The sequence below is a fragment of the Cebidichthys violaceus genome, unplaced genomic scaffold (assembly GCF_023349555.1).
Source record: "Cebidichthys violaceus isolate CVI_PGR_0920_01 unplaced genomic scaffold, fCebVio1.0.p SCAF_3, whole genome shotgun sequence".
NCBI lineage: Eukaryota > Metazoa > Chordata > Actinopteri > Perciformes > Stichaeidae > Cebidichthys > Cebidichthys violaceus.
Window position 1 is genome coordinate 3,672,250 of NW_027176483.1, and position 17,719 is coordinate 3,689,968.

At 44.5% G+C, this 17,719-nt stretch overlaps 2 protein-coding genes across 2 annotated transcripts in view; one reads left to right on the top strand and one right to left on the bottom strand.

The window, feature by feature from the left end:
• Positions 1-10,951, bottom strand: part of ireb2 (iron-responsive element binding protein 2) — an 11,295-nt gene extending 344 nt beyond the window's left edge. Inside the window, exons 1-22 of the mRNA XM_068722786.1 lie at positions 10,892-10,951; positions 8,838-8,924; positions 8,544-8,709; positions 8,202-8,339; positions 7,833-8,063; positions 7,296-7,365; positions 6,648-6,831; positions 6,420-6,559; positions 5,975-6,146; positions 5,780-5,880; positions 5,473-5,589; positions 5,212-5,371; positions 4,761-4,896; positions 4,250-4,334; positions 4,010-4,166; positions 3,610-3,734; positions 3,361-3,465; positions 3,124-3,266; positions 2,837-2,984; positions 2,584-2,706; positions 2,231-2,416; positions 1-1,985 (exon numbers count right to left, since the gene is read on the bottom strand). The exon at positions 1-1,985 is cut by the window's left edge and continues 344 nt beyond it. Coding sequence (XP_068578887.1) covers positions 1,875-1,985; positions 2,231-2,416; positions 2,584-2,706; positions 2,837-2,984; positions 3,124-3,266; positions 3,361-3,465; positions 3,610-3,734; positions 4,010-4,166; positions 4,250-4,334; positions 4,761-4,896; positions 5,212-5,371; positions 5,473-5,589; positions 5,780-5,880; positions 5,975-6,146; positions 6,420-6,559; positions 6,648-6,831; positions 7,296-7,365; positions 7,833-8,063; positions 8,202-8,339; positions 8,544-8,709; positions 8,838-8,924; positions 10,892-10,916 — 2,910 coding nt within the window. The 5' untranslated portion in view covers positions 10,917-10,951 and the 3' untranslated portion in view covers positions 1-1,874. The remainder of the gene's footprint in view (positions 1,986-2,230; positions 2,417-2,583; positions 2,707-2,836; positions 2,985-3,123; positions 3,267-3,360; positions 3,466-3,609; positions 3,735-4,009; positions 4,167-4,249; positions 4,335-4,760; positions 4,897-5,211; positions 5,372-5,472; positions 5,590-5,779; positions 5,881-5,974; positions 6,147-6,419; positions 6,560-6,647; positions 6,832-7,295; positions 7,366-7,832; positions 8,064-8,201; positions 8,340-8,543; positions 8,710-8,837; positions 8,925-10,891) is intronic.
• A 1,313-nt stretch (positions 10,952-12,264) lies between these two features.
• On the top strand, positions 12,265-17,595 carry slc25a44a (solute carrier family 25 member 44a). Its single transcript, XM_068723736.1, has 4 exons — positions 12,265-12,580; positions 13,778-14,485; positions 14,592-14,719; positions 15,739-17,595. Exons 2-4 carry the CDS (start codon positions 13,852-13,854, stop codon positions 15,928-15,930), a joined length of 954 nt encoding a protein of 317 aa, XP_068579837.1. The 5' UTR covers positions 12,265-12,580; positions 13,778-13,851; the 3' UTR covers positions 15,931-17,595.
• Positions 17,596-17,719: the final 124 nt, after the last annotated feature.

Genomic DNA, 17,719 nt, shown 5'->3' on the forward strand with positions numbered 1-17,719 from the left:
TGACAAAAAACAACAACAAACAAACAGGTTCAGGCAGTATATGGTTTCAAAGTATTACATAATAAATAACTTCTCTGAAGCACAGCCAGTATTATACCACGCTCCCTAAAAAAAAAAATATAAAAGCATAAAGGCTCCAATCTATATTCTAAATAATGTGCCATGATACAATGAAGGGATGATTTTTTTTTTTTTTTTTTTTAGAAAGTGCCGTTAGCTTACAAATACTCTTTACTGTGTCAAAATGACTTGAACATGCAGAAAATGATACAGAAATAACGGAAAAACAGTTAAGTCCAGCACCTCAGCACATGTGATGAAGTATAGAATTATAGAATACCTGTATTACAGGCCGGGCTCCATCCATTCACTTACAACTCAAACTGCAATATAAGCTGGAAAATGAGCATTTATTGTCAGTCATTTTTCACTACAATTGATTTGATGATCTCCTCATGCAAGGAGCTTTAGTTATATTCAACAAGTGTGACAGAAGTCCAAGAGAGAAGCACCGAAGACGTGAAGCGATGTCGTCACACTTGTCCCCTTTTCATGCAGCTTTTAAACTCGACACCGCCAGAAACGGGTTCCAGTTAAAAGTGAAAAGTAATTTTGGGATATAAAGTCATTCGCTTTCTTACTTTACTTCACACATTCTTCTTTCTTCTCAAAACCTGGCGCCAACATTACCCACAATGCAACTCAGGAGCCGGCAGTTCAGACTGGAGGTCCGGTGCTGCGTGACGCACAACAAGTGTTTCACGGCCACCTTCTCTCGCCACACTTTAACTATCGATACGTTTTGTTGTTTTTGTTGTCGCTCGTAGGTTGAACATTAGACATAAGTATAATTAACTGTCTAGTCTCCACGGCCTGTGAAGAGATGTTGGTTTGTAGAATCTGGGGAGTTCCCCTCTAAATAAATTCCTGCGCTAATGATGCTGAATACCGCAGGTCGTCAAGCCTCAGGAAGAGATTCAACTGCACACGGTCACTGTGGACACATCAGTGAAAGCTATTTGGGCGATTCGAGGGCGTTCTCGCAAAATCTACCGTTACCAGTCCTTAAAAGAAACATGCAAACGAACCTCAGCACCAGTTAGGTTGACTAAAATGTTAAAACTTATAATTTTGCATTTTGATAATATTGAAAACTTTTGGGTACGAAGACTAATGTGTCTTTTTTGCTCAGAATGAATCAAACCGTTTATGGATTAATATAACGGATTATTACCTTTTATATTGTATTTTTTTTAATGTAATTTAGTGATAAAGCCATAAGAGGGATTTCATATTTTCCACATAACGACGTCAGTTCTGCAAAGATTAGACGTTACTTGGATGTCGGTGAAAAACAGGCCCCGCCCTAAAAAACAAAGCATTCATGCCGTAGTACCTAGCACCATGTCAGCCTTTCTCGGCAGCATTGTTTATTGATTTATTTTGTTAAATGACAACAGAAGCACACGAGTCATTTCTTCGTGGCTCAACTCCTTGAGAAATATCCCCTCAGTACGCAGCGAATCCGGTCTCCAACACAATAAAAAAAAAAGAAAAAAAAAAGGGATGTTCAAATGTCGTCTTGGGTTCCATCTCCTGATGGAGAGAATGTCACCACGTCGCCTTCTTGTGAGGAGAGACGCTGCGGTCGTGTGTAGTGACGGAGAAGCAGCTCGGGTCTACACCGCGACGTCTCGTGGCTCCAAAAGTCTGGGGAGGTTCATCCAGCTGGAAACGGACAAATCGTGAGGCTCAACGTCGCTCCGACGAGCCGCTTGTCCTCCGTCCCGAAGACAAACTGGTGTGACTCGATGAAGAGACCGCTGGGCACATTCAGTGGGGCTCGGGGCTCGGGGACCGGGCTGCAGGCGCTTTCAGAGCAAAGTCCGAGCAACGTATCTGAGATGACCTCCGTGTCGGAAAAAGGTGACGTCCATCTCCGTGTCAAACAGTGCGGTGACGGAGAAGGACTTTCCTTGGCTGGTCTGGAAGAGAAACATAGAAACTCATTGTTGAGGACTTAAATCCTGATAATAATAAACAATAATTTGAGTGATAACAGTTAAATACTTCTTGCCACATCCACAGAGAAACATAACTCATTTCAGCAGGAAAATGAACGCAGCATCGACGATGCTTTCCGGGAAATCTCATGCACAGACATGAGCTAACAAACAACAAAACGACACCACAGGTCCGTACAGCGATCTCAGCTCAGGGCTGAGCCTACCTTGACCGTGAGCTGCTGCCTCGGACTCGGGCCGTCCGGCTGGGCGATGGTGAACCTCTCCTTCCCGCTGAGCTCCAGCGAGTCGGCGCTGTCGCCGGGCAGGAACTGGAGCGGCATGATGCCCATTCCCACCAGCTGGCTCTTGTGCAGCTTCTCAAAGCTCTCGGCGATGACGGCGCGCACCCCCTGTCGACCGGCGAGACGCAGGTGAGCGACGAGAACAGGCGAGGGAGAGCTCGAGAAATGCGGTAGCTCAATGTGGAGCGCAATCGCTGTAATGTGTCGTGTGTCGTGTGTGTGTGTGTGTGTGTGTGTGTGTGTGTGTGTGTGTGTGTGTGTGCGCTTCAGTTTACCAGCAGGTACGGTCCTTTGGCTACCCAGTCCCTGGAGTTTCCAGAGCCGTAGTCTTTGCCTGCCAGGATGATGAGGGGAACGCCGTCTCTCTGATAGCGATCAGCTGCCTCGAACACATCCAGCTGATTATAAAAGAGGCAAACGACACGTTATTGGCAGCTGATCCGACATTGCAAAAACAAAAACAGCTGCAATATCACAAACGCAGGTGTTTGTATTCGGGTTTACTGCTCTCAAAAAGCTCTCACTCACCGTCTGGCCTGAAGGAATGTGCAAAGTCTTCGGGCCTGGTTTCCCGATGAAGCGATTTTGGAGCTTGATGCTGGCGAACGTGCCTCTGGTCATCACGGCGTCGTTCCCTCTGCGAGCGCCGTACGAGTTGAACTCCCTCGGCGTCAGGCTGAGGTAAACATTCAAAGTGAGGCGTCATTCGATTAGCACAGCGACAGAGTCCCAGTCGTACAACGGACTGGAATCTGGTTGTCACTAGTCTGGACTTCTTCGGGGACTCTCGCCACCACGTCTGATTGGAAACTGACCGTTTGCTCAGCAGGTACTTGGCGGCGGCGCTGGCCCGAGCAATGCTGCCCGCCGGTGAGATGTGGTCCGTCGTCACTTTGTTCCCGAGGAACAGCAAGACATGAGCGTTCTCTATGGACTGGGGAGGCGGCACCTCTTTACTCTGAGACAAGAGACAAGCAGAGGAGGCACTTGTTGGCAAAACTGATTTTGAATCGGGAGACTCTGCAGGATAAGGACTCCCGCAAAAGACTTACCAACTTGCTGAAGAAAGACGGCGAACGGATATATGTGGACTTGTGATCCCAGGGGAAAACCACAGAATCTGGACATTCAATGTTGTTCCAAAGCGTGTTCCCTTTCTGTGGAGGGAGGGAGGGGGGGGGGGGGGGAGAGAGAGAGAGAGAGAGAGAGAGAGAGAGAGAGAGAGAGAGAGAGAATCTTTAAATTCACGTCATTTAAATTGAAAGAGACATAAAATAAACAAAGATGGATCGTGTCCTGACCTCCATCCTTCCCCTGAGATCCTTAAAAATGGAGCAGATGACCGTGTCCTCCTCAGTCTGTTGGACCTCCTCCCTGGACGGCCAGATATCACAGAGATACACCTCCTTCCCCTCCGACGTCACACCTTCACACACACAACAGGATGCTCAACGTGAACCCCTCAATATTAGAAGTGTTCAGGTCTAAAAGCCTTAAATTAATGCTGCTTTTTTTGTTTAATGTCACTGCTATAACCAGACTACCCACAATGCTCCTCTGTCACCCGTTCTACGGCTGATGCGTGTCTGAACAAGACACAAAAGTCACTAAATGTTCACTCCCTGTAATCAGCCAAATTCCTAAAAATCCCCTAATGACCGTCAGGTTTCAGAGAGAGCTCCTGCCGTGTGCCTTCCTTACCCAGAGGCTCCTTCTCAAAGTCGATTCCCACAGTCCCCGCAAGAGCGTAGGCCACCACCAGGGGAGGGGAGGCCAGGTAGTTGGCTCGCACGCAGCTACACATGCGCCCTTCAAAGTGCCTGTTTCCAGAGAGCACACCGCAGGCCACCAGGTCCCCCTGAAAACCACAGCAGATCGTCAACACCATTGCCGTGAGACGACGCACAGCGAAGCTTAAAGACTGCGCGGCGGAGATCGAACCTGTTTGATCGCATCCACGACGGCGTCGGGTAACGGAGCCGTGTTCCCTACACAGGTGGCACAGCCGTAACCGATCACCTCAAACCTAAAAGGTGTGAAGGACCACACGGCGTTGTCGTCGGGTAAAGGAATAGAAATCACTCGGCATTCTCTCTTTCGCACAAAAAATGAATTAGTCTGTCTGTGAGGTTAACTCACTTCCTGTTTACATAGTCGATTGCTTTTGATTGGACGGCACTACAGATGTTTCCTTGCACATTTCTTAGGTCCTAAGTAAAACATCACTTTGAAACTAGCTTGAACTTAATAAGGACTTTTAAACTGTATTGCACTAAACAGAGAGGTTATTGTTATATGTACCCATAAATGGGGTGGACAAAATAATAGAAACACCAATCCAACAGCACCACAAACTACATCCTCCAAAAATGATCATGAAAAGTGTGCATGTGTGTGTGTGTGTGTGTGTGTGTGTGTGTGTGTGTGTCGTCACTGTGTACACATTGCTTACCCCAGCTGGCTAAAGTAAGGCAGGACTCCACTGGTATTGAGGTAGTGCGTGACCATGCCACTTCCAGGAGCCAAGCTGGTCCGAATATAGGGCTTGACAACAAGCCCCGCCTCCACAGCCTTTTTGGCCAGTAGGCCTGTCGATCACAAAAAGAGACGGCAGTGAGTTCAGAGACACACAACGGGATATTCATTCTGTGAGACATAATTAGATTCATGCTTGAAGTGAAAAAAAACGAAAGAATGTCAAAAGAAAACAAGACATAATATTAAAAAAAAGATAAGACAACTAGATACGCCATCCACCTCAGAACGACAAACACAACATCCGATAGAGCTACGCTTGAGAATCTTACTCGTTCACTAAAGTTCAGCATGATATACAGATGGAATTAGGGAACATTTTCAGAGGAAATCTGATCACAGGTTCCTCTTCTGACTGGGTCCTCTACCTGCGGTCAGCATGACAGACGGGTTGCAGTTGTTGGTGCAGCTGATGACGGCAGCGATGACCAGCGAGCCGTGGGCCAGCTGGTACTCCTGACCACCGTGCAGGAAAGGGACGCGCGTGTCCTGCTTCTCCTTAGAGATGTGGAAGCCTTTGAAGCCGACCTGCAGGAAAACACAGGAGAAAATAGTACTGGATGAACACTTGGTTCCTCTCCTAAAGAACAGGAGGAGACATTAATACCAAAGTGTTTTTCGTTTGTTACCTTCTCATCAAGACAACTCTGGAAGTCCTCCTTCATGCTGCTGACCGCCACTCGGTCCTGAGGCCTCTTCGGTCCGCTCACATACGGCACGATAGAAGTCAGGTTGATCTCAATCACCTGGACACAGATGAATGGTTTCAGTTCCACTTTATTATGAGACTAAATTCCTCTACTGCAGCACCCACTGGCTAAACATGGCTACCATTAGACCCCAACATCATCACAGACACAGAGGGGAATTACATGAAATAGCTGTAATGTTGTTTAATGAACCACCACCAAAAGACCCTGAAGGTTTGAACATTACCTCAGAGTACTGAGGGTCTTCTGAGGGGTCTTCATAGCTTCTGAACAGTTTCACAGCCTTCATGTAAGACTCCAGTAACTCAAGTTTTTCCTGTGTAAAACCTGGAAGGAAAATGATGACAAGTTAGTTACCAACGCATTGACAGAATGCGTTATTGTAACCCCGAATAAGCAGCGTCGCCGTCTGCTGACTCACTTGTCTTTTTAAAGTGCTCGAGGGTGACGTGGTCGACTGGGAAGAAGCTGACGGTAGCGTTGTACTCCGGGCACATGTTGGCGATGGTGGTCCGGTCAGGAGCCGACAGCTGGGAGACACCCGGTCCGAAAAACTCCACGAACTTTCCAGCGATCGCAGCCTGTCGCAAGTGCTGGAAAAATCAATGCAGACGTTACGCAAGTACACACTAAGCAGCGAGAGCTTTCTTCCTGCAACAGTGATTGTGCACAATGTAGATGTTTGTACCGCATTTATAGATGATGACAGTTTCAGTTTTGATTCTTCAAAACCATCTGACTGGGCTTTTTTTTTTTTTTTTTTTTTAAACACAACTGTCCTCGACTAGTGAGGTGTCCATTTCGGGTGTCTCACTGAGAAGAAACGACGTCCTAATAAGGCATGAAGGAGGGCAGAGCAGCGTTACCTTAGTGATGCCGAGGACGATGTCTATGGAGGTGGTCAGAGGGTTGATGGAGCCCACCAGTTTACAGCCCACCACCTGAGGAAGAGTCAGAGACACCGGCTGGCCCAGCATCACCGCTTCGGACTCAATTCCTCCGACACCTGGTGGAGCGAAGCGTGGAGGAAACATTTCAATTTATTTTGTTTTTGAACCTGGCGAGAACGTTTTGAAGTTTGTAAAATGGTTTACCCCAGCCCAAGATGCCCAGGCCGTTGATCATGGTGGTGTGCGAGTCGGTTCCCACCACGCTGTCGGGGTAGACGAACCCGTCGGTGACCTGGATCACTCTGGACAGGTACTCCAGGTTCACCTGGTGGACCGCACCAACGTCCGGAGGCACCACGTTCACATTCTTAAACGCTTTCGAACACCACTGTTTGGTTGACAGACGGGGAAAGGAACAGTGTCTCACTCACGGTACAAATACTGTTTTGTTCTGCTCAGTCTGAAGTGGGAGACACCAAGTTCTTTACTTTTCATTGAAAGCTACAGAACACTTCCACGAGCCAAAAAAAGTATTAATAAAAGCTATGAGCCAGTTCCTTCTGTAATAAAAAGTGTTAAATAATACAGTAGTTTGACCTTTTTTTACTACCACTCCTGTCTGTATGGTTAATATGAAGCTACAGCTAGCTGCCTGCTAACTGAGAACTACTTCTTGATCAGGACCAGTTGACCAGCAGAGCTAAAAGAAATAGTCCCGACACATAACGCCCATAAAATGGTGATTTCTGTTTTTTTTACACTTTGGTTTCTGCGTGGATTAAAGGACATTCAAAACGTGCATTTCCCTCTGATTGTCTGATGCTACCGCATCAAAACTATTTTTTGCTGTACCTTGAAGAACTGAAGCCTCTCTTTGTTTCTGCTGAGTTCCACTTCCTGATTCTTCAGAGCAGTTTCAGGTCTGCAGAAAAGAGAACAAATCAACCCGAGACGTGCAAAAGAGGAACTCTGTGTCAATCAGTCAGAAGGCATGCAAACGTGCGTCTCCTCTTTGGTTGTTTTGATTTAGCAAACGCTCGCCATCATTGCACGTGATGTTAGCTGTCAATGTTATTTCCATGGAGTCTAACGTTAGCCAGCGTGCTCGTTTAATGTCTCTGACTTCAGCGCTCTGGGATTACTTGTTAAACATTCACCGCTTCACCGACGATTGATTGCCTACTAAATTAGCGCCAACCCCTGACGCTTCCATGTTACTTATGCTAAGATCATTATAGCGAGGCTTATACTTTCATAACGACATAATTAAACAAATTCCTTTCGGATTCGTTTTGGAACATGAGAGTAATTCATGAGACAATGACGTAGACATTTATCTGAAACGGCCCAAAGTTACTGATGATGTAGTTAAACGACGAGCAGACTCACTCGGACACAGGCTGCAGGTGGAAAGGGCAGAGGAGAGGAGTGTTCTCGATCTGCTGGACAGAGGCTGCAGGTCGACCCGGGGAGGCCGGAGGGTCACTGCAGGAGGCTTTACTACAGGAGCTCCGCTGGGCCCCGCACTGTGAGCCTCGCCTGGAGGGGGTGGAACGGGAAGGCCCCTGGCTCGGGTTGGGACCGTCCCCTCCACCTGGGTTTGGGGCATTCTGTATAGCACTGTGGGTAAAAGAAAAAAAAAAGAATACATTATGAGAACAATGCTGTTTGAGTGAATACAGCCAACATAAGTGAGTTTTCTCCCTTTCTTTAGCTCATTGTCGACATATAAAAAGGATCATGTTAAAGCAAACGCACCATTTGCTGTAGTCAATCTGTATCGAGTGGTCTACAATGAGGTCTGTGGGACATTTCGGGTTGACTAGTCCGGGGTCCACGCCATGTTTGGCCACAGCGTCCCTCATGGCTGCCAGGTCCACCATGGCAGGAATACCGCTGTCAAAGGAAACCAGGAGAGGAACAATTAATCAACCTTCCTTCAAGGATTCACAGGAATATTCTTCTTTTATAACTCAAAGTATGACAATATTAATGATTTGTTTATGTAAAAGGCACGCAAAGAAATCCTGAAGACAGGAGATCTAATACGCCAACTCCTAGCGGACCAGCTGTTTAACCCAGAACCCGTGTGAAACTCACGTGAAGTCCTGGAGAAGGACTCGCGCTGGAGAGAACGGCACCTCGGCTTCATTCTGCTGCTGCTGCCAATCCAGCAGGTTCTGGACGTCGACTTCTTTCGTGTAGAAGCCATCACAGTTACGGATCGCTGCCTCCAGTAAGACGCGGATGGACAGCGGCAGCTTGTCTACACAGAGGAACAAAAAAACCCCCCAATGTGCTGTTTAATTTCCTACAGCTAACAATGTGTAATTAAACTGGATTGTTTATGAACCGTTCACCGTCCTTTCCTCCAGTCAGAGGACGTGAACTCACCGTATCTTGGGTCATTTAGCTTCTGTGGATTGAAGAACTTGATGCTGCCATCTTTCAGCGTGTCAATTAGATGGCTATATGGGTGCTCTGCAGAGGGAAGACAAACATGTATTAATACAACTATCAGCCCAGCCTGTGTGTGTGTTACAAGTTCAGGAAACGCGATATCATCAAATGACTTTTTTTTGGGCTCAGCATGTGTACTTGCAGGTTGGACAGGTTAACTCCATGAGACTTTAACTTCAAACGGTTTAAACAAATAGTCAACTACCTAACTCACAAGATTCAGACAGCGGAGATCTTATAACAACAAGGCAGTTCAAGCGCAGACGAGGCTCAAGTTATCTCTAAAAAAAAAAACTACCAGGAGGCCTCAGATGATCTGAGCCGTTTGTGCGCGTGCGCACGCACACACACACACACACACACACACACACAATGTCCTGTAAATAAGCTTCTTAAATAATGTAACCATGAACAACAGTGCATTTTGGGGCAAAATGTAAATAAGAGAAAAAAATGAAAACGATCTCTCTGGCTTCATTTCTTTCTCTGTGACCTTTATTTAGGATCCGGCTGTTAAATGTTGATGGTATTCTACTTTAACTGTAAAAAATTAAGCTAAGCAAGCGCTGAGCCCTTTGGACGCATTGATCTTTTGACTCTTGGCACAACTCCGCTCACAGGGCTCACATCAGGACATCAACACGCTGTAACGTTGGCTCTCTGGTTACTGGCTTTGAAAGCAACACCTTTGTGATGATTATGAAACACAAACTGCATAGAACACACTTGACTTAACCTCAGTTAAATATCGTGTGAAATGACTATACGTTTATCTATTATTCATACACTTGGGGTTTCATATCTTCTTCATCGGCAGTGTTTCCTCTCAACACGTTCACTAGCGGTGAGGCAAAGCGACAAGAGTATTATCACTGCTGCCAGAGGATAAAAGCAAAACGTCTACATTTTGTAATACAGCTGCATTCAGCTATGCAGCAATAAACCAGTTTTTGTCATAGTCAAATCTTTGATTTAAGATCAGGGTTTCTGCCCACTGCAACACATCTAGAAGTAAAATGATTCAAAAAAAGTGTGCTTTTATTATTAAGACAGAACAATTTGAACATCCAAAGCTAAAGACGCTCAACCTATTCAATGGAATGTGTCCTCTTTTGGTCACATGATTCACTGCATCACCGTGATGCTTTGTGTCAGCGAGTGTTTTAAATAACTGTATGCAAACAATAAAAGCCATAACCTTAATGCAAAGCCGGCAGAATGGAAAACATTCAGTATCATATGTTACTACTTGACACTAGTGAGATCCTGTGGCGATAAATCATTTTGGGAAGCTGTTTTCACTAATGTTACCCTATTATTGTTTGGCAACATATATGTCAAATAACAAATAATTAACTCAATACTACACCATCATTTGGCAGACAATGCCATTTCCACCATGGCCTATAATCACACTTTCAACAGATCCGTTTTGGGTTAAAACATAAACCGAGCCTCGTCTTTGTTTGTACAAAGCGATTAATGCAACTGTGAACTCACGCGTTGTAATGGTAAACTGACGTGGTGTTGATGCTGTCTGTAAAACATCATCACACATTAAATCCCCTCGGATGTGTCCCGGTGACATGGTATACAGGAGACAGCTACAAAGCTAACGTTTGGCTAGCACTGGTCCTTATCGTGAAACGCACTCTCGCCAACCACAACTACTTATCGAGCTACCGACTGGACGTATTGACGTGATAAGGTATAAGGAAAGGCAAGTAGCACACACGTTGCGCTTAGCTAGAGAGTACGCTAATGTTGTGACATTTGTGAGAAGAGCAAAGACACAGCTAGCTTTCGGCGTTAGCTAATTTCACAGCTCTTGCTAGCTAACGTTAGCTTATATGTCTCCAACAGTTTGACGCCGGGCACACTTTAATAGCAACTAAAAGCAACCGACAGCTGTTTTCAGCGGGGATGAGTGTCTTTTTTGTTATCGATTCCGGCTAAATAGGTACGGTTAGCAGGAGACAGCTATTTACCTTTGACTGGCGGAGTGAGCGCCATGATGACTTCTGAAATCAACACGACCCCGTTTTTCACGACTGAACTGGCAACTCCGAGCCGACCAATCAGGAGCACGGGGATGTAGAGCCACGCCCATTCGTTAATTACTGACAAAATAAAAGCATTTTATAAGATACATTTAAAAAAAGTAAATTGATCACCCTGCTTTGCACAAAGCCCATAGTAGTACTAAAGGGTATTAAATATAATTTTCACTCTCTGTATTGAATATGTTAGTTAGGCACCTGTGAGATTTTGACAAAAACAATTGCAATATATATGTAAAATCCTTGTCAAGTCAAAAATAATGGGGTGGTTATTCAAAAACGTCTGCCATAGTTTTCGCACACAAAGCTGAAGTTATTTGTGAACATGTCTGTACTGTGAGTGACTTTAAAAGTGCAGTCGTAAAGGTCCCACGTGACAGTGCAGCTGCGACTCTGTACTTGTGCTGCGTTCAGGGCACCTCCGACTATATGTGTGCCGCATTCATGTCCTCTTGATCAGCGATAAAGATGAATAAATATAAATTAAAATATTGCGTTCCAAATATCAGTGTTGGAATGTAGCTTAATTACATTTACTGAAGTAATGCACTACAATACAAATGTGAACAAATAATCATAGTGGTAATAACTCACACATACTCTTTATAGAGACATATTGTACTTGTTACTCCATTTATTTGACTGCTGTAGTTACCAGTAGCACTGTTGAGATTTAGCATACAAAACCTATGATCAGTTTATGAATAATAATGCAAGGTTCAAGGTTTCATTTATTGTCATTGTACAACACAAGGTTGCGTTACAAAATGCAGTTTGTACTCCCATTTTGGTAGAAAAGAAAAACACAGAAAAACAAACAAAAAAGGAATATAATTCACCAGATTTAACTATATAACTAGCATACAAATTAGTGAACAGCTTTGCTGATAGTTCTTCATATTTTTACGATTTGAATGCATGGCTTCTACTTGTAATAAAGTGTTATTATATTTTGTTATTCTTACTTTTATCTTATATGATCTGAGCACTTTCTCCAGATATAAAGCTATTTCACGCTTTGTTTGCTCATTGGCTGTGCGTGTTCTTTAAAATTCCTACACTTGCATTGCGCCATGAAGGCATCATCATCATTGACAAATTAAACAACAAGTTGCTAATGTAGCCGAGCGTTATGTAGCGCCGGTACCTCATAATAATAATAAAATAATAACACGGGGCTCCGTAGTCTGCAGCAAGATGACAACACCTTTATTTCCTTCTCACACACTCCACAAGAACCTCTTTCCTTTTTTCCTTCTTCCGTCTTATCCTTCACAATAAAAGCTCCAGACACATACACTGGAACACTGCTTCCTAGAGAGCTCTTTAAGTAACTCAACATAATAGCGTACACTAAGTAACCAGTGTTAACCATATAACCGTTACAGGGATCACCTGCAAGTGGAAACTATTTTCATACTTTTTTTTTTTTCCAAAGGAAACGTTTCTTATGCCAATAACAAAACGCTTGCAGAGAAACACAACCCGTAACCTTTCACCTTTGTTTGTTGCGGAAGACATGACCCACCTTGTAGCGCTGCAGGCCGCAAGAGTTTAACAACAAAGCAGCGAACAGGAGGCGGAAGGCGAACCAGAGCTACATGATCCGACCTACAGGTAAATTTAATCGGGTTGTTAAATCTCTGCCTTATTTCTTGCACTGTACGCAACTCTCGTGTTAGCGCGAGTACACTGTGTGACATTGCACGTGCTTCCCTTTTTTTTTTTTTTTCCTCCACCTTCACACAACCGCTGCAAAAGACGACAACAACAAAAATGGCTGATTGGACTTTCACGTGGCAGTGTTACGAAACGGTGCATGCTTATTAATGTGTCGTTAAAGATGCAACGTTAGAGACGGATTAAGAGTCGGTCACACTGATCCTCACTGCTTACTGAATACCAGCAGCACAGCAGCTGCTTCCTTTCTTTAGCAAAGCGAGTCTATGCAGTCAAACTTCCCCTCTTTGTCCTGTGCTTTTGCATGATCATGAACGTAACGTTATGTATTAGATATGTAGTGTGTAACGTTAGCATGTGTCGCAGCCTGAGGCAAATAGCTGGACTGTTTAGCTGTTTACACAGGGAGGCATTCAGGTCCGTCCGGGCTTTGACCCTTTTTTAAATATTACAATTAAATAAACGCAACAATTCTGCGTATATTTGTTGAATGCTGTAATTGCTTTAATGAACTGAGAGCTCGGGTATGCTGGTTTTCAAATACCCTCGTGTGTATTTGCATAGTAGTATCATTTTTGCGTAATGTAAACAAGGACTTACTGTCCTGTGCAAATCAGCCTGCTCAGTTCATTGATGCAAAGAGTATGAGAGATAAATGGACCTGGTTTATTGTGATGGTCCACGAAATACAAGGTCACATATGTAACAGTGTTGAAATTGATTCAGGAAGTCTGGATATAATAAAAACAGTAATATATCAACATTCATTTGGGTTTTTGTGCTGACACTGACAAAAAAATCAGTGTCAATTTTCAGCGTGTATTTTTTTACTAGTATATTCTGACATTTTATAGATCATTTAATTCAATCATTTAAATCAATTAAGCCGGAAAATAATTGGCAGATTAATTAATAATGGAAATAAGTATTAGTTGCAGCCTTATTCAAGCTATTTATTGTGCGAGAGCCCTGTTTGTTACTGATTTAGTGTGTGATCTGGTATTGCAATGCCTCTTGACAGTCATCCTGGGACCAGTCCAAATTCTGAAAGAAAGAATGAATCTCTTAGTGAAACCAGCAGGTGCTTGCATCTGATCACAGAGCTGTACTAATGCTCCATGCTCTTGTTTACAGGTGTGATGGCAGTTGGAGGGCTGTTGACTGTAGATGCGTGGCTTTAGGGGCGCAGCGCTGCTCTAGCCGGCACCATGCAGCAGAAAGGTGCGATCCGAATAATCGAATGGGAGGACCTGGACAAGAGGAAGTTCTACTCCCTGGGCGTGTTCATGACCCTGACCACCAGGGCCACCGTCTACCCGGCCAGCCTCATCCGCACTCTGCTCCAGGTGCAGAAGGGGAAGGCCCTCTACTCCGGCACCTTCGATGCTTTCTGCAAGATCCTGCGAGCGGAGGGTGTGCGAGGCCTCTACCGCGGCTTCATGGTCAACACGTTCACCCTGATCTCAGGACAGGCTTACATCACCACCTATGAGCTGGTGCGCAAGTATGTGACCCAGTACTCGCCCAGTAACACGGTGAAGTCGGTGGTGGCTGGAGGGGCAGCTTCCCTGGTGGCCCAGACCATCACGGTGCCGATAGACGTGGTGTCCCAGCACCTGATGATGCAGGGGCAGGGGGAGCACCTGACTCGCTTCAAGGCCAAACCCAAAATGATGCTCGCAACAACTAAGCGCAGACTGACTTTCGGGCAAACCCGTGACATCACGGTGCAGATCTTTGCAGCCGATGGTTTCAAGGGATTTTACAGGGGCTACGTGGCATCGCTTCTCACGTACATCCCAAACAGTGCACTGTGGTGGCCTTTTTATCATTTTTACACAGGTAGGTCGACTCTCTTGTTACTTGTGGTTTACAGTAGCTGTTCTTAGCTGCTACATGCATGCGACTAAAATCACAAATGTTTCATGTGTCCTTTTTCCGTTCCCAGAGCGGCTGTCCTTGCTGGCGCCAAGTGAGTGTCCCCATCTACTTCTGCAGGCTTTGGCCGGACCAATGGCAGCAGCAACCGCCTCCACCATCACCAACCCCATGGATGTCGTTCGTGCACGAGTACAGGTAAGCCCCGAAAGACGCCGCTTAAAAGCTCCGGGATACAAATAAATGTAACATTTCCTTACTATCGTGTTGCTTTGCTGTGGTCACATCGAGTCTATCTTATCTGCATTGGACACCGTGATTTTTAAAAAGTTCGATACTGACCCACTGTATCTAACTCAGTGATGGCTGACGGAGTGGACGTTTTAATTGATACAGCATGACGATTAACAGTTGAAACCCGCAACTGTACATTTAAAGCATCTTGAGGTTAAAGGAACAGTCTCTCTAACCTCTAAGCACGGCCGAGCCAAAACAAAAATGATCACGGATGGGGGTTTTTTTATTTTTTTTTTTATTAAAAGGTATGATAATATTAGACCCGCTCTACAGAATGAGCATTCGCACTCAGATCTGAGAATTCACAGCTTACTGGAATCACGTAGAAGCCAAACATGTGTTGGTTTAGAGAACAACAGTCTATTCACCCTTAAATCCACAGAACCATGAAGTAAACTTTCTGTGGAATGTCAGTATGGAATTAGTGATCTCTCGACACCAAATACAGCTGGAGTCAGCTGGTTCTCTCCGTTGCTTCACTTCCTTTAGTTCCTAACGTTCCTCAACAGTTCCTCAACAGTTCCTCAACTCGCTCTTGATTGGTCAACTGATGTTTTTGTAGACGCTACTGATTTTTAGTTTTTTTTTTTCTTGTGTACATACACATCACTTTGTTTTGTTCGGTGCTTATACATACGGAACTAAGCCCGTAAAAGTTTTTGTAAAAACTATGTTTAAAAAGTCTATGTTGCATCAAGATTGAAAGTCCATTCCAGATGTTGAAAACGGCAGTTGACGAAAACAATCTTACCATGAAGTCTATTTAGGAGCTGTTCCTGAGCTTGTGATCGTATCACACGATATCCCTCAGTAAAATAAAATGTGTAAGACATTTTGTTTTCACGGTCTGTTTACAAATCTCAAGTTAAAATGCGTTTGCAAATCAAAAGATGATTGACCAGACGTTCCGTCTGTTGAAGGTGGAGGGACGATCGTCCGTCGGCGAGACGTTCAAGCAGCTCCTGGCAGAGGAGGGCGCCTGGGCGATGACCAAAGGGTTGTCCGCCCGCATCATCTCCTCCCTGCCCACGTCGTTGCTCATCGTGGTGGGATACGAGACTCTGAAGAGAATGAGTCTGCGAGATGATCTAGTGGAGTCCAGACACTGGTGAAGGACCCGGAGGGAACCGGGACGGCACTCGTACCCGGGCTTCACCTCAAACGCGTTCCCGGGCAGGGACTAGAGATGACACCCCAGATCTGTGTCCAGCCTCGGGGCGACCGCTCACCTGTGTAGCTGCTTTCCACACACACATCTGTGGCGTTTTGATCCAGGTTTGTGGCAGTAGAGTGTAAATGGTGGGAGGTACAGGTGGTATTACTGTCTTTTTCTGTTTGTCAGACCCATCTCTGGCCTTTTTTTTTTTTTTTTGTAAAATATAAGTGAAAACGCCGTTCTGCATTTTGCTATAAATTTGCCATTAAAAAAAAAAAAAAAAATCGTACTAAAATTTGCTTCTTAAAGAACAGCAGATAACTCAAGGCTCTTATGATTATTACCACCTGTACTGTATATTTGACAGCATGGAATAACAGCACCAGTGTGAATCTTTAATGCCTTTTTTTTTTTTTTCTTCTCCTGTGTCATGGTACAGAGGCAGCCTAAGTTTGTGAAAACTTGAAGCAGCTTTTAAGTTCACAATCCAGCTGGGTTCAGTAAATAACAGTAAATCATTTTTTATTATTTTTTTTTTAAGAATTTGTGCCAGTCTAATGACTTTTCAACGTGCCAAAATCTGGAGACACAAATGGCGTCTTTGCCCTTTTGAAGAGCAGAGAAGCTTGATATCTATGTGCATTCCAGTGAAAGCTTTGTGCAGAGGTGTGAAACATCTGCTCAGAATCTCACCGTAGTTTAGGCATAAATCAAGTAAGAATAAGAGTCATTTAATGAGAGCAATGCCGTTTCTGTACATCTTTAAAATGTAAGAATTAAGATAGACTTCTAAAAGAATATTTAAAAAAAAAAAAAAAAATCTCAAGAGGTCTTTGTAACTTAAAGGCTTTCTGTAATATATGTAGCCGTGTCACGTGATTTATTGTGAAGTCACTGTTGCAGGTATGATGATGATGATGAATCGTACATGATTGTATTAGAAGATAAGGTGATCAGGCGGCTGTTCCTGCTGCTTTTTATCTGTATAAATAGAATGTACAAAACAAAGTGGAGATGGAGAGAAAAGGAGGTGTAAAGTAAGCGTCACAGGCCTCGGATCAGATCGTTCAACCAGAGGAGGGGATTTTTTTTTCCCGCGGCTGTATTGTGTACGTTATTTACGGTGCTCGGATGTCTGGGGATCACGTCGCCAACTGTTTGGTTACAGAGCAGAAACCCCAGGGGCCATTGTTTGCTTAAGGCGGACACACAGGGAGAGTAAAGACACCAGCAGACACAACTGAGCTCCAGAAGTTGCCTTCAGATTTCACCAGTCACCTAAAGAGTGTGAGGTACATCAACGAGGCCATGTGTAGACGTGACCATTACTGCCAGAAAACACACCTCAGTGAGGTTTGACACTCTCTGCTCCTTCTTTTATGAAATTAAATCTTATGCAAACGGCACTCTTCAGTTTGACCGATCAGTTTCTGAACTGATGCGATTATGTCTGAAAAGCACATTTCATGGACCTTTGCCTGTGCGGTGGAAGTGCTACTCATGTATTTACCGACTACCTGCAGTGTGTGCAATATCAAAGAATTGTTAAAAGTGTAGTTTGATGTGATTTTAACTTGTGTACCTTCAATGAAAAGCAATAAATAATTCTGAATCACTGTGACTAGTTTGAGTGGATGTATTTTATAAAAATGTCTTTGTTTAGAATCAGTTTATGATGAGGCTGCAGTTCAGCTGCTGGGCCACCAGAGGGAGCACTGCCTCATCTCCTCACTGCTGAAACGAAG

Coding starts and splice junctions, on each gene's coding strand:
- slc25a44a (XM_068723736.1), top strand. CDS start 13,852: ATGCAGCAGAAAGGTGCGATCCGAATAATCGAATGGGAGGACCTGGAC. Junction 14,486..14,591: donor TTTTTATCATTTTTACACAG/GTAGGTCGACTC, acceptor TTCCGTTCCCAG/AGCGGCTGTCCTTGCTGGCG. Junction 14,720..15,738: donor TCGTTCGTGCACGAGTACAG/GTAAGCCCCGAA, acceptor CGTCTGTTGAAG/GTGGAGGGACGATCGTCCGT.